The 24,170-nt window shown below is 43.8% G+C and overlaps 2 protein-coding genes across 4 annotated transcripts in view; one reads left to right on the top strand and one right to left on the bottom strand.

The window, feature by feature from the left end:
• Positions 1-1,097: 1,097 nt before the first annotated feature.
• LOC138775895 (tRNA (adenine(58)-N(1))-methyltransferase, mitochondrial-like) lies at positions 1,098-15,049 on the top strand. Its single transcript, XM_069956078.1, has 7 exons — positions 1,098-2,300; positions 6,624-6,726; positions 8,250-8,440; positions 8,516-8,607; positions 9,879-10,093; positions 11,234-11,317; positions 13,866-15,049. The coding sequence occupies exons 1-7, from the start codon at positions 1,155-1,157 to the stop codon at positions 13,931-13,933; spliced, it is 1,899 nt and encodes a 632-aa protein (XP_069812179.1). The 5' UTR covers positions 1,098-1,154; the 3' UTR covers positions 13,934-15,049.
• Positions 13,732-24,170, bottom strand: part of LOC138775896 (speedy protein A-like) — a 28,365-nt gene continuing 17,926 nt past the window's right edge. For all 3 annotated transcript variants that reach the window (XM_069956080.1, XM_069956081.1, XM_069956079.1), the window contains exons 4-7: positions 19,792-19,877; positions 16,711-16,882; positions 15,907-16,210; positions 13,732-14,239 (exon numbers count right to left, since the gene is read on the bottom strand). In XM_069956080.1, the coding sequence (XP_069812181.1) occupies positions 14,157-14,239; positions 15,907-16,210; positions 16,711-16,882; positions 19,792-19,877 (645 nt within the window). In that variant the 3' untranslated portion in view covers positions 13,732-14,156. The remainder of the gene's footprint in view (positions 14,240-15,906; positions 16,211-16,710; positions 16,883-19,791; positions 19,878-24,170) is intronic.

Below are 24,170 nucleotides of genomic sequence, written 5' to 3'. Positions count from 1 at the left end.
ATGTATGTATGTGAGCAGAGTTGTGTGCTCTGTATATGTGTGAGCAGAATTGTGTGCTCTGTATGTATGTGTGTGTGTATGTGTGAGCAGAGTTGTGCTCTGTATGTATGTGAGCAGAGTTGTGTGCTCTGTATGTGTGTGAGCAGGGTTGTGTGCTGTGAGTGTATGTGTGTGAGCAGAGTTGTGTGCTCTGTATATGTGTGTGAGCAGTTGTGTGCTCTGTATGTATGTATGTATGTGTGTGTGTGTATGTGTGTGAGCAGGGTTGTGTGCTCTGTATATGTGTATGAGCAGAGTTGTGTGCTCTGTATATGTGTGTGAGCAGAGTTGTGCTCTGTATGTATGTATGTATGTGAGCAGTTGTGTGCTCTGTATGTATGTATGTATGTGAGCAGAGTTGTGTGCTCTGTATGTATGTGTATGTGTGAGCAGGGTTGTGTGTATGTGTGAGCAGAGTTGTGTGCTCTGTATGTGTGTGTGTGTGTGAGCAGAGTTGTGTGCTCTGTATGTGTGTGTGTGTGTGAGAGCAGAGTTGTGTGCTCTGTATGTGTGTGTGTGAGCAGAGTTGTGTGCTCTGTATGTATGTGTGTGTATGTGTGAGCAGTTGTGTGCTCTGTATATGTGTGTGAGCAGAGTTGTGTGCTCTGTATATGTGTGTGAGCAGAGTTGTGTGCTCTGTATGTGTGTGTGTGTGTATGTGTGAGCAGAGTTGTGTGCTCTGTATATGTGTGTGAGCAGAGTTGTGTGCTCTGTATGTGTGTGTGTGTGAGCAGAGTTGTGTGCTCTGTATATGTGTGTGAGCAGAGTTGTGTGCTCTTTATATGTGTGTGAGCAGAGTTGTGTGCTCTGTATATGTGTTGGAGCAGAGTTGTGTGCTCTATATATGTGTGTGTGAGCAGAGTTGTGTGCTCTGTATGTGCGTGTGTGTGAGTAGAGTTGTGTGCTCTGTGTGTATGTGTGAGCAGTGTTGTGTGCTCTGTATATGTGTGTGAGTAGAGTTGTGTGCAGTCAGTGCTCGGGGCAGCACGTGGGGTCGCAGAGCAGGATGCGCAGACCCTTCTCCCACGTGTGTGCTGCAGCTTCCTGCCCGGCGCCGGCTGATGACGTGCTGATCACCGATCCCGGGGTTTGGGGGGATTTCAGGCTCCCCCGGGATGTCAGCGCTGTGTGCACGGAGAATGCTGCGCCCCGCAGCGCTGTGGTGTCGGGCGCCCCCTGCTGGCAGTGCGAGGAGTCTGCTGGCGCGGAGAATGCAAGGGCAGCTGCAACATTGTATCAAGTGCTGCTCCGATTCACAGGAAGGTCAGGGGAGACGGGGCCAACCTGAAGCCCCCCAGTCTATCAGTCCCATAGGTATACGGCCATGGAGGAAGAGGAGGGTCCTGTCTCCCCTGGACAGAGTGAGTGGCATCATCCCACCAGAGTTAATCTCACAGGAGATCAGAGAACTGCAGTTACCCCCCGAACCCCCATCATCCTACATTCAGGACCACCCAGAGCAGCTCAGACCCCCAGAACCCCCATCAGTCTCCCAGGACCACCCAGAGCAGCTCAGACCCCCAGAACCCCCATCATCCTACATTCAGGACCACCCAGAGCAGCTCAGACCCCAAGAACCCCCATCATCATACATTCAGGACCACCCAGAGCAGCTCAGACCCTCAGAACCCCCATCATTCTCCCAGGACCACCCAGAGCAGCTCAGACCCCCAGAACCCCCATCATCCTACATTCAGGACCACCCAGAGCAGCTCAGACCCCCAGAACCCCCATCATTCTTCCAGGACCACCCAGAGCAGCTCAGACCCCCAGAACCCCCATCATCTTACATTCAGCACCACCCAGAGCAGCTCAGACCCCCAGAACCCCCATCATCTTACATTCAGCACCACCCAGAGCAGCTCAGACCCCCATCATTTCCTCAGACTGGACCTCATGGCAGCCTTGAGCATCCGTCTACCCCAGAACCTTCATTATCCCCCCAAGATCTACACAGCCCCTCTAAGTTCTCAACACCGCAGAACTTTGCCCCACCACAGGGGGCGCCCATGCAGCCTGGCGATCTTCTCATTGCGGAGTTCAAGAGAAGACATTACTCCATGTTCAGGAAGATGTTCATCTTGAAAAACTCAGGCAAACTTGTCAGCAACTGGGGGGCCATGAGCTACCAGGACTTGCTGGGCAGACTGCCGGGAGAGAAAATCAGGACGTCCACAGGGCACCAGATGTTACTGAGAAGACCCTCGCTTGATGAGTATGTCATCTACATGAAGAGGGGGCCCACCGTCTCCTATCCAAAGGTTTGCACCTGTCCGGTTCCTCACATCCTCGGGGGGTCTTCATGTATACAGCCGTCTAGTCCTTTTACAAACATCAAACTTTACTGCAGTGGTCTCCAACCTGTCGCCTACAACATGTGTTACAGTACTAAGAGTATGCAGACGTGTGACCCGCAAAGGATCACTGGACCAGAGTGAACCCCACTTAGTGGATCAACGCAGATGTGATATAATTGCACGGCCTGGTGACGATCATTAGTAGCCAAATCGCTCATTTATTAGTACTAAGAGCTGAGACACAGATTGGAGACCATTGTAGTCTGACCGGTCCATGGTCATTGTCCATTATGTCTATACCCATAGCCAGATCCACACACAGACCTATTGTGTATAAACAGCTGAGGGGAGTAGTGGCCATGCTGACACCGGACAGCTGAGACATCACAGCTGCTACACCAGGTCACCATGGGGCTTCAGCCTTTGCTTGTAATCAAGAATGTTTCCCTGATAGACGATGCAGAAATCCTCAGAACTTTCTTTTTCATCTTGATCCTTCACTTTCCCAACATGTTAGGTCCTATTTACACGTCCGCAATTCTGGATCCGCAATTATCGCGAGAAAATAGGATTTCAATGACCCTATTCACACATTTGTAGTTGTGTACAGGGCCGTGATCCGTACTACAAAAAAAAAAAAGGACAGGCCCTAGCGTGGACTGAAATTCCTCCACAGACACACCAATAGCAGGCTATGCGGATCCACAAATAGTGACTAGATTATTATTAACCACACTTTTCCATTTTTCGCGGATCAGCAAAAAATACGGATGGAAATTCGCGGATCGCTAATAGAAAATATGCAGAGTGAAAATTATACTGACGTGTGAATAGACCCTAAGGACATGTTCACATAGAGCAAATTCGGCGGAATTCTGTCAATTCTTTGAGCAAAGAGCAGAGGCGCACAAGCCCTCCTATAGACACACTGTTTGACACTGAGGCAGGCGAATTAGCTCTGTGTGAACAGGCCCTAACAGGAGAGTCAGGAGGCGCCCTACACATTTCCTAGAATCAGCTGATGTTTCTTATTTAGCCCCTTCAATCACTTATTGAGGGTATAGTATATAGTATATTCCTGGCGTTGTCTGGTTTAAGTAGTGTTTATCCATATTACTTATAAGAGAATACAGATCCAGTCTGGAGACTTCTCTGCTCTCACTCCTGTGTATTAGAAGTGAAGAGTTCTTTGCCTATTAGTTTCTATGAGAAGACATACTGGCAGCAGCATTGACATCCCGCTGCGAGTATGTTAGTGACAGCCCCCTTAACCCCCTGCCAGGCAGAGCCTACTGTACCTGCTGCACGCTCCAGCTTGCTTTGGGGGTTCCCGGCTGGACATCTTAGTCAGCCAATTAATGCACTGCCCCGCTGCAGCCACGGATTGGCTGAGCCGGACGTCCAGACACCGGGAGCCCCCGAAGCAAGCCGGAGCGTGAAGCAAGTGATGTATGCTCCGGCCGGCGCGCGGGGGGGGGGGGGGTATTGGGGCTGTCATTTACATACTCGCAGCGGGATGTCAATCAAGTATGTCTTCTCATAGAAAGGTGAGGGATCCACAGCGGATTTTGCTATGAATGGTTTTTTACTGCAGAACCTCCCCCCTCCCAGATGCAGCATGGTGCTATTGAAGGGGTTATCCAGCGCTACCAAAACATGGCCACTTTCCCCCTACTGTTGTCTCCAGATTGGGTGGGGTTTTGAAACTCAGTTCCATTGAAGTAAATGGAGCTTAATTGCAAACCAGACCTGAACTGGAGACAACAGTAGGGGGAAAAGTGGCCATGTTTTTGTAGTGCTGGATAATCCCTTTAAAGCGAATTCAGAGAATGCCATTCCTGTGTGTCTTGGCCCCCACCCATTATAAAGTTATGAGATATCCTAGTGATACGCCTTCACTTCAAGGGACACCCCCCTCCCCTTAAATGAGCATCATAAAATACTTCCCCAAAAGCTGATCAGCAGGGGCTTGTTATGGTGAAGAATTGTCCAAACCAGAAAAGCTCTTAAAGGGGTAGTGCGGCGGTAAACAATTATTCACAGAATAACACACATTACAAAGTTATACAACTTTGTAATGTATGTTATGTCTGTGAATGGCCCCCTTCCCCGTGTCCCACCACCCCCACCCGTGTACCCGGAAGTGTGGTGCGCTATACATACCTGTCACGTGCCGACTCGTCTCCGTTCTTCAGTCAGCGATGTCGTCTTCGGACGGCCGGGACTAATCCCTCCGACCGCCCTGAGTGCCGGCCGCCCTCTTCAGCGTCATCAGATGCTCAACCGCGATTGGCTGAGCACAGTTATGCTCAGCCAATCGTGGCTGAGCAGCCGATGACGCGGCAGAGGGTGACCGGCACTCAGGACGGGCGGAGGGATTCGGCCCGGCCGTCCGAAGACGACATCGCTGACTGAAGAACGGAGACGAGTCTGCACGTGACAGGTATGTATAGCGCACCACACTTCCGGGTACATGGGTGGGGGTGGTGGGACACGGGGAAGGGGGCCATTCACAGACATAACATACATTACAAAGTTGTATAACTTTGTAATGTGTGTTATTCTGTGAATAATTGTTTACCGCCGCACTACCCCTTTAAATCAAATGTTACTTAGTTACGTAGTTAATACGGTTGAAAAAAAGACACATGTCCATCAAGTTCAACTAAGGAGGGGATGGATACAGGGAAGGGGGATATACAAGGAGGAGATGGATACAGGGAAGGGGGATATACAAGGAGGGGATGGATATGTACTTGATGCTACATTCGCTTTAAAGGGAATCTGTGTGGTGAAATTCAAGCGACTCTGTACCCACAATCTGCCCCCCCCCCCCCAACCACTTGTACCTTCGGATAGCTGCTTTAATCCAAGATCTGTCCTGGGCTCCATTGGGCAAATGATTCAGTTATTGTCCTAAAAAAACATTTTTAAACTTGGAGCCCTGTGTCAAATTGGCATGGCCTAGAGTATGCGCACCCTAGGATTGCGACACCCCTCTGTATCTCCTCCCCGCTCTCTTCATCATTAGGAATACCCCTGGGCAGGATTTTTCCTATTCCTCACCAGTCTGAACACTGCACAGGTGCCATCCAGCTCATATGCAGTGTTCACACAGGTGATGAATAGGAGAAATTGTTCTAGGGGTATTCCTAATGATGGATGGGGAGGAGGGACGGAGGAGTGTCGCAATCCTAGGGCATGGGTACTCCAGGCCACACTAATTTGACACAAGGCTGCAAGTTTAAAAGTTGTTTTTTTGGAGCAGCTATCTGACGGTTCAAGTGGGTTTTTTTTTTTTTGGGGGGGGGGGTCAGATTGTGGGTACAGAGTCGCTTTCAGGCTCCATACTGCTGACACTGTTAGATGCTGTTTAAGGGAACCTGTCACCCCCCCGTGCCGGGGTGAAGGGCGCCCGACCCCCCGCTAGAGCCCCATATACTTACCCCATCTCGCCAAGTTCTGTTCCTGCAGCCGGTCCCGGGACAGAGATATCCTTGTCGGAAGCCCATCACGCAGAATGAATGGAGCCGTCATTCTCTATGGGCACCGGTCTCTGCCCTGCAGCGCGCGCGCCGGGCCTCCGACAAGGATATCTCCGTCCCGGGACCGGCTCCAGGAGCAGGACTTGGCGAGATGGGGTAAGTATATGGGGCTCTAGAGGGGGGTCGGGCGCCCTTCACCCCGGCACGGGGGTGACAAGTTCCCTTTAAGATAGGGAGACCCATGGTACCTTTCATATATCCAGCTGTGCCTCCAGGATGTAGAAAAATGCTTTTATTCTCTGGTGAAATTTCTCAGCCTTGAGAAAGACACAGACTTTTGTGCCTTCAGCAGAAAGCAGCTGCTCAGAACTGGGGGAAGGAGACTGAACAGATAATGACCAGTATGGTATGAGTTGTTAGACTCACCATAGGCAGGAGCATATTAAAAGTTATGTTTGAGCAGAAGAACCTGGGAAGCCTTGGGACACTATCATAGAATAAAAGCAGTTTTCTATGCTCTGAAAGCACAGACAGATATATGAAAAGTACCATGTGTCTCAATGTCCTAACAGCATCTGACAGTGTCAGCAGTTTGGGATGTAAATTTCAGCTGACAGATTCCCTTTAAATATTTACATACAACCGTGGCTTGGTATGTTCCTGCTGCCCTGTGTACCTTGTTGTTGATGTTCTTATCTATATTACTGGTCAGGATAATTATAAATGTACAGACTATAACCCAAACAATGCATCATGTACAACAGTGTGTGTGTATATATACTGTAGTATATGCCACTTCTAGGACATTGCCTCTATGTTGATGATGATGGACGTGAATCCCGGGGATGTGATACTAGAAGCGGGATCAGGCTCGGGAGGGCTCAGCCTCTTCTTGTCACGTGCTGGTAGGTATGTCATTACTTTTATTCAGAACCTGATGTGAAGGAAAAAGTATGAAAGCTGTCAGGGCATGCTGGGAGTTGTAGTTGTGCAACAGATGGAAAGCAGCAGGTTTACGGTATAATATATATTGTAGCTTTTAATGTATACAGTAGTACCTTGATTCCGGAACACTTTGGCATTGGAGCCACATTTCCCCCTGAAGTTTTGTTCTGTACTTGAACAATGTTTGATATCCAAACACAATCAGGGCAGATAATTGCTGAACTATTGATCATTTGAGTTATTGAGGTGTTCAGACACCAAGGTTACAGGACGGGAATACTCGCTCTCAACCGGTGGGCGGCAGGAAATAGAGCATTTCTGGTGACCCTGAGCTCCTTTACAGTAATGTCCTCCACTCCAGGCATCCGGTGCGCTCGTCCGCATAGGAGACATGCGGCCACCTCGGGAGGGAGGACGACACTGCACTGAGCGCGGGTCACCCTCAATACACTAACAGCATCCCCCAAGTACATCCTCATCGTGCAGGAGCTCCGGGGCTGTTTTTGTTCTCCTGCACAAGACTGATGGACTGCTGGTAGTATGAAGGAGGATGCTGTTGGTGTATTGGGGGTGACCCAAGATCCGTGCATAGTGACGTCCTCCCTCCCCAGGCTATTGGATCACCACTTAAAGTGTCACTGTCATTAAAAAATTTTTTTGCAGAAATCAATAGTACAGGTGATTTTAAAAAAACTTTGTAATTGGGTTTATTAGCCGAAAAAAGATTTTTTATCATGAAAAAGCAGTTCTAAGCTCTCCCCCCTGTCTTCATTGTTTTCCTATGGAGAGAGGGAAATGAGACACCAAAACAGGACAACAAAGAGTTATTTAAAGCTACATCACCGGGCTCTTCTGATGTCACCACTGACCTATCTGACCTCTGAATAGCACTCTGAATAGCTCCCGCCCTTGTGTAATCCTTTGTTCTCTGCTCTCTGCTGCTGACATTTCTTCTCCGTCTCTCCTCCTCCATCCCCTTTCCATAGCACAGACAGGATCCGACTGATTGAGATTTCCTGATTCTGAGCAGTGGATGACAGAAAAGAGAGGAGGGGGGGACCTAAGAAAAGTCTTTTTAAATGCAGAAAATGGCATATTTGCCTAATAAACCCAATTACAAAGTTTCTTAAATCACCTGGACTATTGATTTCTGCAAAAAAATTATAATAATTTAACGACAGTGACTCTTTACACTCTGTTCGCCGGGCGCTTTGCATCTGACCCACAGAGTGTAAAGACCAATTAAATGTATTTACATTGTTCCCTATGGGAACACACGGCTCAGTTTTCAAACTGCTTGGTTCTGGAACAGCCTTCCAGAACCGATTGTGTTCAAGAACAGAGATAGACATAGAAACATAGAAGACTGTCGGTAGAAAAAGACCACTACGTCCGTCTAGTCTCCCCTAGGTATTACTGTATTACATTGAATCTTTCCCTATAAATCACAATTATTACTAATTCCATCTTCCTCCCTTACCAGTGGGGCCCGAGGGTCGTGTCCATAGCATTGAAGTACGTTCTGACCATCACAGTGTATCTAAGAGGAACTTCTTAAGATGGAAGACAGCGTGGGAAATCCGAAGTGGACGAACTTGGCCGGATAATGTGAACTTCATCAACAAGGATGTGCTGGACGCCATGTCTGATCTCCAGTCTGTGGGATTAGATGCAGTAAGTAACTTGCAGACATGGGGTCCCCTGTGGTGTCGCCCACTACAGGCTCACAGTTACTCTTTGTCTCTATAGGTGGCTTTGGATATGTTAAACCCACAAGTTGTATTACCAGCAATAATCGGAAATCTAAAGCAAGGGGCTGTATGTGCTGTGTACATTACTAAGTAAGTAGATACTGAAGATACACATCATACACACATTAGCACTGTGTTTCTAGGTTTTACTTTGAAGTTTATGTAAGCAGTGTGTAAAAATGTGCCCTATATAATACCTATAAGGGTTCATGGGGCTCTATTAGTAGTGGGGGGTCATCATAACCGATACGCCAGTATGTAGCTGTAGTTTATCATACACCATAGTCATCATGCCATATACTGTTCACTGGACTGGATCTGCGGTGGCTCACCTTCATTCTTCTATGTAGAAGATATTTTTTGATGCTACACAAGGCTTTCGAATCCACTATAATATCTTGTAACGTAATACAACAAGGTGTCACAACAACAGCGGGTCACTAGATGGCAGAACTGGGTTTCCCCTATCGCAGTTGCCTTTCCTGGATTCTGCCTGTGGCTCCCAGTACTCAGCTACCCCCAGGACTTATAGTCCTGCTGAATAACCAGGCAACCGCAAGAACAAATATACGAAAGTATGGATTAACCAACATCAAACAATCTGGTGAAGCCTGGTAATGCTGATCGCATGATAAAGGCTGGTGATACTGATCACATGATGGAGCCTGGTAATACCGATCATAAGTCCTCACAGTCATTTTTCTTTTTGTGAGAGGGGAGGATATTTTTATTGGAAGTATTTTTTGGTACATATGTCTTTTGATCATTTTACACTCTGTTCTCCATCACAACCATTCTACCATACTTTGCTCTCCCATAGCACTCCTGCCAATTTCCCACCCGGAGCTGCTGCAGAACACTGCTCCACGCTGCAGACTATCTCTCCACACAGTTTACAAAAGCTGCTGTATTTGCTTCTGTGCTTCAGGCAGAAGTGTATTTCTTAGTTCCAGTCAAGTTGCATTGTAATACATTGGTCTTTACTGCAACTTGTTCCCTATGGCACAAAGGCTCGAGAATCCCACTATATGTGATGCTTAGAGATGAGCGAATATCGAGCATGCTTGAGTTCGTCCGAACCCGAGCGTTCGGCATTTGATTACCGGTAGTGGTGGCTGCTGAAGTTGGATAAAGCCCTAATGTTGTCTGGAAAACATGGATACAGCCTATATCTAACTTCAGCAGCCCCCATTCATCAAATGCCAAATGCTCAGGTTCGGACGAACTCAAGCATGCTCGATATTCGCTCATCTCTAATGATGCTATATTTAAAATGCATATAGAGCTATAAAATTACACTGTTTTTTTAACTTTGGCCGAGAATCTTCCATCCTAATAAGAAACTTTTTTACCTTGTATAGCATCACACAGGTGATCGATCTCCTTGAGGGTATTCGGTCTTGTGAACTTCCTCTATTATGTGAGAAGGTTATGGAAGTCAGTGTGACTGACTGGCTGGTGGCCCCCTCCCTACGTAAGGATGGCAGAGTCTCCAAGAGGGTGGAACCGCGGTGGAATGGGTCTTCGGAAACCCAAACTCAAGAACAAGAAGATGATGATGAGGATGATGATGAAAGTAAGACAGATAGTAAGCTTATTCTGTTTGCAGAAATCTGGCGGCACACTAGCTATTTAGGCCCCCAACTCAAACATTGTCAGTCACTGAGCATTTTTGTGAGATGAATGAGCGTGACAGGTGCTGACCGATGGAACCAACCACAGTCTGTTACTGTTACCTTTTCACCTGTGCATCCACAAGTAATCCCCAGGTGATAAAATAATTTTTTGTATGAGTGTCACCCTCTTACCAATCACACCTATTTACTTAAAGCAGCTCTGTACCCACAATCTGACCCCCCCCCCCAAACCACTTGTACATTCAGATAGCTGCTTTTACTCCATGATGTGTCCTGGGGTCCGTTCAGCAAGTGATGCAGTTATTGTCCTAAAAAACAACTTTTAAACTGGCAGCCCTGTGCCAAACGGCCGTGGTCTAGATTGTGTATGCATTAGGCTGGCGCAACCTCTCTGTCCCTCCTCCCCACCCTCTTCATCATTAGGAATGCTCCAGGCATATTTCCTACTATACATCACCTGTGTCATGGGCTGGGTCGTTAAGGCACCTGTGCAATGTTCAGACAGGAGAAAATGTTCTAGGGGCATTCCTAATGATGAAGAGGGTGGGAAGGGAGGACGGATGGGTGGTGCAAAGTTAGGGCACAGATATTCTAGGCAACGGCCGTTTGACTCAGGGCTGCAAGTTTAAAAGTTGTTTTTTAGGACAAAAACTGCATCACCTGCCGAACGGACACCAGGACAGATCTTGGATTAAAAGCAGCTATCTGGAGGTACAAGTGGTTTGGGGGGGACAGATTGTGGGTACAGAGTCAATTTAATGGGGTATATAAGTCCTCTTCTGGGTCATAGAGATTTTTGGCCTAATTCTGCTGACATGAGGAAATATACATAGACATAAATGACATGTATGAACAATTCAGTGTTTCTATAGTGTGAACCAGAAGTGAAAGGGTTGATTTTTTTTTTTTTTTTAAAGATCAAAACATCCTATCAAATTTTCCACAGATAAATTTCCACAGTCTGTCAGCTGAACAAGGAGATGACTAGCAGGCGGTGATCGGTATATGGAGTGATAACATAAAGAAAAGTTTCTGTAGCTCTCCTAACATCTACTGATATGATGTTTTATTTTCTCTAGATGATAATTTTGCAATGGAATCAAAGCCTTTTGGGCAGGTGCCTTACATTGCGCGGCCGATGCCTTGGCAGATAGGTCACACAGGTAAATATGTTTTTTGTCTCTTACTATCATGCTGGACACAACATGGGGTTATGTTTACTGCATTGGAACCTAATTTATGCATATAATCTATATAGACACTGAAAAAGTGGTATATACCAGAAAACATTTATATACATTTATCTCCTACGTGGCAGTTGGTCCACAAGGTGGCGCTATACTGTTGTCAGTGATGTTTGCATATACTAACATTGTCCATAACTTTAAAGAGTCACTGTCGTATTTTTTTTTTTTGCAGAAATCAATAGTCCAGGCGATTTTAAGAAACTTTGTAATTGGGTTTATTAGCCAAATCTGCCATTATCTGCATGTAAAAAGCCTTTTCCCAGGTCCCCCCCTCCTTCCTCTTTTTCATCCACTCTGAAAAATCTGAAAATTGTGACTTGTTGCAGGAGACGTCCCCAGTCTGTTCTAGGGAGAGGGGAGGGGGGAGGAGGAAGGAGGGAGTTAGCCGGCAGCAGAAAGCAGATAACAGAGGATTACAGGCACTGAGCTGGGTGACAGCGGTAATCTGAGCTCAGACAGGTCACTGGTGATGGTCACAGGAGATATCCCGTGAGGGATTTGTAGATTAACTCTTTGTTGTCCTGTTTTTGTCTTTTCTTTAGCTCTCTCCATAGGAGAACAATGAAGACAGGGGGGAGAGCTTCAAACTGCTTTTTCATGATAAAAATGCATTTTTCGGATAATAAACCCAATTACAAAGTTTCTTAAAATCGCCTGGACTATTGTTTTCTGCAAAAAAAAAAATTCACGACAGTGACACTTTAACATCAGTGTAAGACATTTAAAGTATATCTACTATACAACAAAGGCAGACAGACACACTAAGGGCCACATGTATCATCCGGCGGACGGATGATTTTTGGCGGAAAGTGCCGATTTGCGTATTATTTTATACGCAAATGGCCGATTTGCGAATAAAATAATCGCAAATCGGCACTTTCCGCCGAGTACGCCAGGGGGCGGAAAGGGGGCGGAAAGTAGGCGTGAAGTGGGCGGAACGGAGGGCGCGGACTCAGAGTCCGCGCGATTTATCATCCGTTCCGCCCAATTCTACGCCGAAAACCTACTCCAGTACTCAGCTGGCGTAGGTTTTCGGCGGTGCGCACCGGCGCGCACAGGATTTATGTACAGGCAGTCCGCCTCTACATAAATCTCCGTACCGCCGGAGCTGCGGGGGCATTTTTAAGTCCGGCGTAAAAAACGCCGGACTTAATAAATGCCTCCCTAAATGTCTATTTATCTCATACCTCAGATATATGTAGACTAAAAAAACAAAAAATTCCTAAATAATTCACATAAAATGAATCTTTATTGGACACATACAGCTAAAACCACTGTAAATGTACAAACAAGTGGAGGTAAAAATCGCCTGTAAGGCACGGTTCATACTGCGTCTTTGCCGTCCGTTTAACTAAAAAAAAAAAAAAAGCTATGTTCAACCTGCCCAGAATAAACAAAATACCAGCAGTCTAGGATGAAAAGGAGTAGCAGCGGTTTCGGCACAGACTACCCCCCTCAGTGCACCAATCTGACCCGCCTCGCCTGTTTTTCTAACCTGCCGTCAGTAGGGTTTTGAACAATTTCTTATTTACAGTACTTTGCCAATTTTCACTGCGGTTATATAGTAAACTAGGCTACCGCAACCCAAGATGTACACAGAGCGCTCAATGGTATGATACACTACTGAATATTTTTACTTAAGGACACATTTCATACCCTAGGGCAAAATTTTTTTTTATAAAATATAACCTTTATTAGATTAGACTAAAAACTCATCATATAAAAAACAACACTCAGTGCTCCAAAAAAAAAAGGAAAAAACGTGCTAGTGAACCCCCGCACTTAGTGATAGATGACGAGGATATGTAGATAGGGAGGTTAATACAAGAATCTACATATAATTAATAATAATAAACAAGTGACAACAAAACACGTGACTTAACTAAGGTTCACAACAAGCCCCACCATCACCCTATATACAGTAATCTATATACAGCTAGTTCCTTGTTGTGAACCTCAGTTAAGTCACGTGTTTTGTTGTCACTTGTTTATTATTTTTTCCCTGCACTTAGCGTTAAGGGAGGGACTGACATCGTGGTTGGGGCCACCCTATTAAGGAGGTGGGTCACCCCAAAAGGCAGGGCGAGTATATATATATTTATCCTACTGTAGCTGTGAGAGAGCACTTCTTCCTTCCCCTGGCCATTTATATGTAGATTCTTGTATTAACCTCCCTATCTACATATCCTCGTCATCTATCACTAAGTGCGGGGGTTCACTAGCACGTTTTTTCCTTTTTGTTTTGGAGCACTGAGTGTTGTTTTTTATATGATGAGTTTTTAGTCTAATCTAATAAAGGTTATATTTTATTTAAAAAAAAATTTGCCCTAGGGTATGAAATGTGTCCTTAAGTAAAAATTACAGTACTTTGCACAGTATTAATAATGGGGTAAAATATTCACTTTTTTAAATCAAATGAATACTTTAGAACTTTAATTCATAAAACTTTTTTTTTGCTTTCCAGCTTTTCTGGTGCAACTTAGAAAATTCAAACCAGCAGCAGAACATAGAGACCAGGCGGACACCAGCTGATACTGAGGACAATGCACATCAATTACTATGGGGGAGATTTATCGCATTGTCTTAAAGTAACAATGTTCTTTGTTGCTGTTATTGTAAAACACTATAAATCTCTCCCTGTGTGTTGGATATTACACGTATTGGTCAATAACTATGTCAAATACTTTTGCTGGAACATTCAACCTAATATAAAACTTGTAATTATCTGAGGCATCGGTTTCTGAATGAAGCAGCATTACTCCTCGCAGCTTGAGAACCACTCCATGGACTTGTCTGGTAATCGGATGCATCGTCTTGTCCCACTGTTAGTTTGGTTATCTGAAGGAGTAGAAAAGAGGTTTCTGTGTTTTACATAGAAATTATAGAACAGCATATTTTATTTGTCATAACAGAAGAACAAGTCAGTAATATTAGATTCTGACACAAATGTGTAGAAAGTTGTGAAAGAAAAAGTGTGTGTCCTAATGAGCATTTTCTTTCTCCGCATTTCTCTATGCCAGTTTAGGGTTTAGGCGGCAAAAGCAAAATCTGCTCCCAGCCTGGGGACTGTATAAAAATAAGAAATAATAAACATACTATACTCTTATTATACCCCCAGCTGCTATGCCCACACTACCCAGGACCTGCCTGTTCAGCCAATCAGTGACTGAGGTGGGACCTCACGGCAGCTACTGATTGGCCGAGCAGCAGGTCCTATGAGGTTGGGAGGACACACAGCTTTGACAAAGTAGTGACCAGAGAAGGTGTGGCAGCAGTAGGGCAACTAGAAAAAGTGAGTATACTATGTTCATTTCTTCACAAACCCCAGCCAAGGAGTTTATTCAGTTTTTCCCCTGATGATTTCTTTACCCTAAATCCCAGCAGTTAACCCCCTTTTCTGTATTCCCCATAGTTTTAGGGGTATTTTGAAATTGTTTCCTTTTTTTAATACACTGCTTTAATAAAGTTACACAACTTTGTAATATAATTTTATTTAAAAAGGAAAATTTTTGTGTATCTACTTTTACAAATTGTGTGGCAGCAGTAACAGCCTGCATGGGTTATTTGCTCTGCCACTACCATTTGTGTCGGGAACTGCTCATGTCTTGGTCCCTGCTCATCCGCTACCAGAGCAAGTAGTGATAACCAGCAAAATATTGATTATAGCAGAGAACCTTGTGTTGTTTTTTTCTGTTGCTACACAAAATGTAAAGTAAGTAAATAAAAAAATGTACTTAAAAAAAAAAAAAAAAAAAAGTTGAAACATACCAAATAACTGTAGTTAAGCAATTCAGTAAAAAAAAATCTCTGGAGTACCCACTTAACCCCCCTTTTTCCAATAACAGCAAGAGCAGGACCGTGTATTACGGTTGGTACATATCCTGTAAAATTATGCTGTGGAACCAGACTAAAAATTTATTACAAATGTCAAAGTAAAATCCCCATGTGTTTGTACCATGTGGATTTTATTGCTGATTGTGGTGTGAACTACAGCTGCAGCGGACCTTTTTATGCTGTGAATGAATTATTGTACTGCACTTTGTTGCAGAATTGTAGGCAAATTCCAGAAGCGAAAGTCTACAAGGAGTATGTGATGTGTGGTTACAGCCTTGCTTCCAGTTTACTGATAGCCGCCCATAATGTGCATCTTCATCATCGGACAGTAAGAGATTAGAATGTATTTTGGAGTATCTTTCCTATGTTTAGGTCAGTTGATCATCCGGGAAGCGACTTGTTACAGGTACATCGACAATCTTTTATTCAATGTAAGAAAAGTGTTTCTATTGAATCACGGCAAGCAGAGATTGGCTGGGTAGGCATGTGGCACCATGTTCCTGAATCCTGCACAGCAGGGACTAAAGCTCAGCAATACCAGTGATGGTACAGGAGTGAAGAAGGATTCTTTGTATGTGTATCTATATTGCCCCGACAACCCCTTTAATATTTCCTGTTCTCAAATAAGCATAGAACATTACGTAATATTATAAGGTTTCCCAGAAACAAACCTTGCTTGTAGTGACAGAACTGTGGAGGGTCAATCAGCATTTTGTCTTCAGATGAGTCTGGAGTCTTTTGTAGCCCTCTCTGATTTCTTATCGGTAGTGAGGTATCAGATGAAGATGATGCACAGTCTGACAGGCCCTGGCCTAAGAACTGTCCTTTCTTACCACAGAGTTGGCAGTCTTGTGGTGTGGCACAAGGTCCACGGGGGATGCTGAAGTCATTACTACTGTAGGTTCTCAGTGCTCCGCTGTGTCGTTCAGATCGTTCACGCCGCCAGATGTAGTGTGTTGGTGCTATTGCCATGACCTGCAAGTAAAACCCCTGTTATACTACTGCTTAAAATATTGTTTTTTTTATCTGAATTATTTGCAACAGGACATTAAGGATTTCTTCAGCTGGTTGTAAAGCAGCCACAATATAGCGTCTTTTTATGGCAGAACGTCCTGGCTCATATATGGGTCTTATAACCTGAGCTTAAAGCATATAAGGCTATATGATGTTAGTAGTTCCAGTTATTAGACACAAAATCAGGAAATGACTGGATCTGTAATACAGGCAACTGCAGCCAAGTTATGACTGTGTCCACAGCTGGAGAATTTTTTTACACCATAAATTTTGCTGCAAATTTAGGCCATGTTCACATGGCGTAAGAGGCCGGCCGGTCTCTGAAAAGATCATTTTTGGCCCGCAGAGTTAAAGCAATTGAAAGCTAAAAGAAAAAAAAAATTTCTTGACCAAAAAGTATTTAGTAAGTATGTGTTTTCCGTAGTGACATCTGTAGGGCGCAGATAATAGTGGTAACTAGCCTCATCACAACAGCGTCTGCTCACAGCCGCCCTGTAGTTTACTCTAGACCATAAGTGATCTCTTGATGTCAGAAAACCTGTGAAGAGCTTGTGCCAGTTTTCTCCTAAAGCCCATGGGAAGATTTCGTACTTTGCTTCTTCATAATCCTCTTCCATTGTATTTGCTAGATATCTGCAATGTAAACACAGTCTTTAGGTTTTTCTGGGAATGAGAAAAAAAATCATATTTTAGCAAACATGCATGTAGGAAAAAAGGTCTGGAAAACAACCCAACTGCAAAAGAAAAATGGTTTAAAAAAAATGTCAGAAATTTTCAGATGTTTTTCTTTGTATGGCTATTTTCCCTCAGCGTATTTTCGTAAACGTACGGCCGTTGTTGCAATCGGCGTTATCTTCTATGGGATCCCGGCCGGAGAGCATATACACATAGTATACGCTCCGGCCGGGATCCCTAGCGGCGCCGCATGTCAGTTTTCTGCGGCCGCTATTCACTGAATAGCGGCCACAGAAAACCCTGTCAGTGCACACTTTTAAGCGAGCGGCTGCGGCCGCACGCTCAATAGTGTGCCGTGGGGAGTTCTGATGCCCCCCCCCAATTATTTTTGCATTAATACATTGCCCACCCATAGCTTTCCATCTTTCCAATATAAAGTTATTATGGATTCTGCACAGTTTTGCTGTTATCTAGATGCATTTAACCCCTTGAATGCATAGAATCATCAAATCTCAGCCCAACCCGTCACCTCTCCCTGCCCCCACCCTCCAAGACGCAATCACATGTCCTCAGTTTCTTCAATGGGCTGGGTTAGCGCTTCTAACCCAGTCCACTGAAGTGAGGGAGGACACTGGGACAGCGACAGCTGCTGCTGATCACTGTCTCTTGACAGCAGCCCCCCCCCTCCACAGTGTGTAACCCCATTTCCCCCGAGACTCTCCCGATGCTGGTCGCCAGCGGCACCCCCCCACACACACTCTTACGATCCACCAGTGGCATCTTCGGCTCTGCTACAACATCACAAAATCATCGGCTCTGCTGCATCATCGGCTCTGCTGCAACATCATCGGCTCTGCTGCAGCATCAGCCCTGCTACAACATCAAAGGCTCTGCTGCATCATCATCCGCTCTGCTACAACATCATCAACTCTGCTGCTACATCATCATCATCTGGGAGAAGCATTGCATGATGGGAAATGTAGTTTCCCTGCCAGCGCCTTTAGAAAAATTCAGGAATGGCAGCAGCTAGAAAGACTAGAGACGGTTTAAAATACTCAGAGGGACTTGGAAAGTGAGACCAGCTAAGTTTATGGGCATTTTATTTTTTGGCTCTTGGGGGGAATACCCCGTTAACTCTACTGCCCGACTAATCCACCTCTCCCCTCTGCTAATACCTTCACTGGCTCCCCATTGCCCAACAAATTCATTTTAAATACATGACATACAAGGCCGTCCACAACCTGTCCCCTCCGTACATCTCTCACCTGATATCCCGCTACTGTCCCTCATGCAACCTCCGATTTTCCCATGACTTTTACCTGTGCTCCCCCCTTGTTCGCACCTCACAGAACCGCCTCCAAAATTTTTCCCGAGCCTTCTCTATACTCTGGAACTCACTACCCGGACACATCTGGCTCTCACCCACCATCAAGACCTTTGAAAGCAACCTGAAAACCCATCTCTTCAAACTAGGCTACAACCTACAATAACCCTGCACCACACTAGCCGCCCTTTACCTTCTGTCTATGCACAATGAGAACAGTGCGAAAATCCTCAAGAGTCATTGTCATTATAAAAATTAAAAGAAAAACTTTTTTGTAGAATAAACTGTACTGCAATCTCCTTTCTTAATTTCGGTGCCAGTGGGTGGGGATTCCTCAATCCTTAAATACTGTACAAGTAGGAAACACGCCACTCTATTTTAGATGCAAGTGAAAACATGAAATTTTCTCTTTTTGATTTTGTTTGGCTGGATTATATTTGAAGAAACATTAAAACAATAAAAATGTCATGTTCTCACTTGCATCTAAACTCGAGTGCCGTGTTTCCAACTTAAAAAAAAACAACTTTTGACGTGTCATGAGGCGTGTTAGTTGTTATTGGTCTCACTGCTAAGACTCACTGAGATACAGCTGGGGCAGCAGTACACTTAACTCCCTGGCGGTTGGCTAACTTCGACATTTTCCCTTCATTTTGGGCTATGTATGAGGGTAAAGTGTCGGAACTTGGGCATCCTAGGAGTTAAACACACACGCTCTCTCCCTGACTGTGTCTTCGTATCGCAGTGGGTCTCGGCAATGGCACCCGCTGAGATCAATAACTTTTGACATTCCTTATGAGATGTCAAAAGTTATTTATAATGAAGGGTACTCTTTAAAAAAAAATTATCTACAGTTCTATGTTTGGATAATTCTTATATGCTATTTTTTTTGTTGGATCTATTAGGAAAAAGCTGAACCCCATCTCTCACCAGAGAATTACACTGCTCTGTAATCCCACATGCTTCACACTGCAGCCCTGTTTATTATGACTGACTGCTGAATAGCGTATACATTCAGAAGGCAGTCAGTATATGGAGGGCTAATATCAATTACCTATTCTAAATAAAAGAACACAGAATGAGGTCTTAGGCTATGTTCACACTATGTAAGTACCGTAGTGATCACTGCTGTTGTTCATCACATTTGTGATTACTATGGTACTTGTGTAGTGCTGTTGCTGAGGGAATCCCGGCCAGAGTGTATACACATAGTATACACTCTGGCCAGGATCCCTAGCGGCGCTGCAAGAAACGGCCGCAAAAAACCCGGCCAGTTCACATAATGGAGCGTGCGGCCTTACGCTCCATTGTGAGCAGCAGGTAATTTGGATGCGCCCCCATCCGAATACAGTGGCAGTAAAGATCATCCGGCGGGTACTGCAGTACCAGCCGGGATGATCTTTTCTGACACCGGCCGGGTCACAGAACAGCCGTTGTCTTACAAAGTGTGAACATAGCCTTATACTGACATAAGAACAGACTGGACCCCGTGTAAAGAATCTTCTCTTGTCATTACTCTAAATGTAAAATGAACGGATTTACTCACAAACCAACAAAGAAATTGGCTCTGTTGTACTCATTCATATTGAATCCAGCTCTCTTGAAATAAACAAAGGTCATCGCTAATAGATACTGTGCAAATAAAAAAATCATAAAATGTCATCTTATAAAGAGCACATATATAGCACTGTAAACATTTTTACTGGAAAGGTTATTAGTATGTGTATGATGATTTTTTTTTTTTTTGTCCTAATATGCAGCTAAAGCCAAATATAAAAGTGCTTCCTAATTCCTTCAACGTTCCAATGTGATTAATTTCTGACATTTTTCACCACAAACATTGATGTTACAGGATGTATTACACTGAACAATTATCGGCCCTACTTGGCGTTTATTAATAATCGTCTAGTGTAATAGCACATGTTGAAAGGTAGCAATCAGACCGCCATTTACTTCAATGGGCTGCTCCCTGCTCTTGTCTGTGTGTGAAATAGCACTGTGCAATGACAGGGAGGTTAGCATCGATCTGTCAGTGCCCGCTTCTGTAAAATTTCTTTAGGTGTAATAAGGCCTTAAAAGTGTGTGATCCTGGGACCTCCATTGATATCTAGAAATAATTGAGCACAACTTCTCCCTTACACAACTTTGATCTGAAACATTTGGGTTGTGTTGCAGTTTATTCTATGGAAAAATGTTGCCATATATATAAATTATACCATGACTCTATATATATATATATATATATATATATATATATATATATATATATATACACTCACCGGCCACTTTATTAGGTACACCATGCTAGTAACGGGTTGGACCCTCTTTTTCCTTCAGAACTGCCTCAATTCTTCGTGGCATAGATTCAACAAGGTGCTGGAAGCATTCCTCAGAGATTTTGGTCCATATTGACATGATGGCATCACACAGTTGCCGCAGATTTGTCGGCTGCACATCCATGACGCGAATCTCCTGTTCCACCACATCCCAAAGATGCTCTATTGGATTGAGATCTGGTGACTGTGGAGGCCATTTGAGTACAGTGAACTCATTGTCATGTTCAAGAAACCAGTCTGAGATGATGCTAGCTTTATGACATGGCGCATTATCCTGCCGAAAGTAGCCATCATATGTTGGGCACATTGTGGTCTTCTGCTGCTGTAGCCCATCTGCCTCAAAGTACGACGTACTGTGCGTTCAGAGATGCTCTTCTGCCTACCTTTTTTTTTTATTTATATATATTTTATTTTTTCCTTCCAATTCCTTAAATCTTACAAAAATGAGCACATAACACATTATCCAACAATAAACATATCATTCTCAAGAGACTCTTAAAACAATCTATACCTTCCCAGTACCCCCCCCCCCCACCCTCCCCCCCCACCCTCCCACCCTGGCCACTGGAAAAAAAAAAAAAAAAAACCCTCACCCACTCCTTTCCTCATTTTTCAAAACTTTTACAACAGTTTTCCCAATTTTTGTAACTCGGGGGAACATGAGACATCCAGTTTCGGGCAATCAATAATCTACCATAAAACAATAAGCGTAACACTTTTTTAAGTTTGAATCTTGAAATTTTATCTTCAGGTGAATCCCCCAATATCATTATCTTATATGACCAGGGTATTTGTACACCAAGATCAGATGTTATCTTCTCTCTGATCCGGGTCCAAAATTCCTCTAATTCCCCACATTCTAGCAGCATATGTGCAAATCCCGCATTACTTTCACCACATCTTGGACATTTATTATGTGACCATTTTCCGATCTTATATAAAAACACTGGGGTATAATACAACCTATGGTTGATATTAAATTGTATCATTCTGTGATTTTCAGACCCTGATATTAAATTCATGTTTTTATAAATCCGCTGCCACTCTTCACTACTAACCAACCCTATCTCCTCTTCCCATTTTCCCTGGCTATTATAACTTGTTTTTTGCACTTTCATAAGATATTTGTATATTTTAGAAATTATATTCTTTTTATAAAGACCCTCACGTAAGCCACTTATCAGGGAATTATTACAGATCTTTATGTCGATCTTTTTGATCTCCACCTTCAAGGCACTACTTAGTCTCATATAATCCAACCAGTGTTCATCCCGTATTCCATATTCCGCTTTCAAGTTTCCCCAGCTCTTCGTTTTACCTTGTACCACTACATCAGTTACTGTTAGGACCCCTCTCTCCCAGAGACCCTTTAAAACCCCCAGAGACTTAACCACCGGTAAACTATGGTTGTACCAAATCAGCGCAAACTCACAAAAACCCTCCAGCGCTACTTTCTTTTTCATTTTTTCCCAGGTTTTCGTCAAGGCTTTTACCATTTCCCATCCTTCCCATTCTCTAGTCTCCAACACACCACTCTCTAACTTTTGGAAAATATCTAACTCTGGAAGGAATTGATTATACCCTATATAATGAAAAAAGGGACTATCCCTCCAATCAGCCAACCATGCTAGCTGAGCGGTGAGATAATACATCTCCATATCTGGTACCCCCAACCCCCCTTTCCCTTTTGGGACACTCAATAAAGCCAGCTTCATACGGACTCTCTTTCTCCCCCAAATTAGGAGGTTAAATATTATTCTTATTCTCTTCAGTGCTTTCTCCTCTATCCAAGTGGGAGCTGCCATGAACACATATAACAATTTAGGGAGAAGAATTGTCCTTAACAAAACTATTCGGTCTACTCTAGATAAACAACATTTCTGCCAAACCTCTACTTTTTTCCCTATCTCTCCAATCACCCTCCCTACATTCAAATCATTATAATCTGCCACTCTCCTCGAAACTTCAATACCCAAGTATTTAAAACTGGATTTCTCTGGGAGGATGGTTAATGGACCCAAATCACAATCAAAATTTACCCCTTCTTTTAATGGCATCAGTATGGATTTACTCCAATTAATTCTGAAACCAGAAAATTCACCAAACTCCCTAATCAGCGTCATCAACTTGGGTACCCCTATTGCCGGATCTTTAAGAAATAAAAGCATATCATCGGCGTAAAGTGACACCCTGTCTCCCTCGCCCCTCGCCCCAAACCCATGAAGATCTGGGTCCTCTCTGATCATACATGCTAATGGTTCAACACTTAGGGCGAAGAGCAAGGGGGAGAGGGGACACCCCTGCCTTGTACCCCTTTGCAGTCCAATAGGTTCAGAATAGTTCCCCTCAATAGTTACTTCCGCATTGGCCCCGTCATAAAGCAATTTTACCATATTTATAAAGTTCTCCCCCATCCCAAATTTCTCCATGACCCACCAAAGATATTCCCATTCCACCCTGTCAAACGCTTTTGCAGCGTCCAGTGACAGGATGGAATGGGAATCCGGCCTCCTAATCATCTGAATATTCTCATATAGTCTCCGAATATTTGTTTTCGACATTCTCCCCCCAATAAATCCAGTTTGATCTATGTGGATAACTTCCCTCATCACTCTCCCTAACCTTAATGCCAGAATCTTAGCTAATAGTTTAATATCTGAATTAATGAGGGAAATTGGCCTATAAGACTCCATTTCTATCACCTTTTTACCGGTTTTGGGAATTAAAATAATAGCTGCTGCCTTCATAGACTCGGGCAGACATCCCTCCTCTATGGACTTAGTTAACACCCGATACAAAGTAGGAATCAACAGCACCTTGTGCTTTTTATATATTTCAAATGGGATCCCATCTTTCCCAGGTGCAGACCCATTTCCCGTAGATTCCAATGCACTATATAATTCCTCAATTTCTATCGGGGCATCTAACATTTCCTTTTGGGCTTGAGTGATAATAGGGAGCTTGTAACCTTTAAAGAATTTTTCCATATTTACCTTATTTTGTGTAACCTGTGATGAATACATTCCTGTAAAAAACTTTTTAAATTCCCCTAATATATCCTTATTATTATTTACTAACTTCCCATCTATCCCATATATGGCATCTATTCCCTTTTTCCCGTTTTGGTTATTTATTATCGCCATCAACCTCTTATTAGGGGTCCCTGCTTCTTTAAAATTCCTCTTTTTATTAAACTCCATCTGGTTTTTCGCTTTATCTAACAGATATTCATCTAACTCCTCTTGACAGGCTTTAAGCTTATCCTGTGCCTCTTGTGTTGGTGCCTTCATTAGTTCCTCTTCACAACTCTTTACATTTTTCCTATATTCTATTTCTTTTTCCCTAAATTTTTTCTTCATGCTAGTGATTTTAGAAAAATACAACCCCCTAATTATTGCTTTTATAGTGTCCCAAACCACTTGTGGTCGTGCTGTGCCCCAATTTAACTCTATAGCTTCCTCTATTTCCTTTTCTAATTTAGTACTCTCCTCTATTAAATTTACCCAATGTGAGTTAATTTTAAATATTTTTCCAATGTGATCTCTACCTGTCTTTAACTCTATAACTATAGATGAGTGATCTGAAAGTG

The sequence above is a fragment of the Dendropsophus ebraccatus genome, unplaced genomic scaffold, assembly GCF_027789765.1.
Source record: "Dendropsophus ebraccatus isolate aDenEbr1 unplaced genomic scaffold, aDenEbr1.pat pat_scaffold_360_ctg1, whole genome shotgun sequence".
NCBI classification, from domain to species: Eukaryota; Metazoa; Chordata; class Amphibia; order Anura; family Hylidae; genus Dendropsophus; species Dendropsophus ebraccatus.
This window is presented reverse-complemented; position numbering and strand designations above follow the sequence as displayed.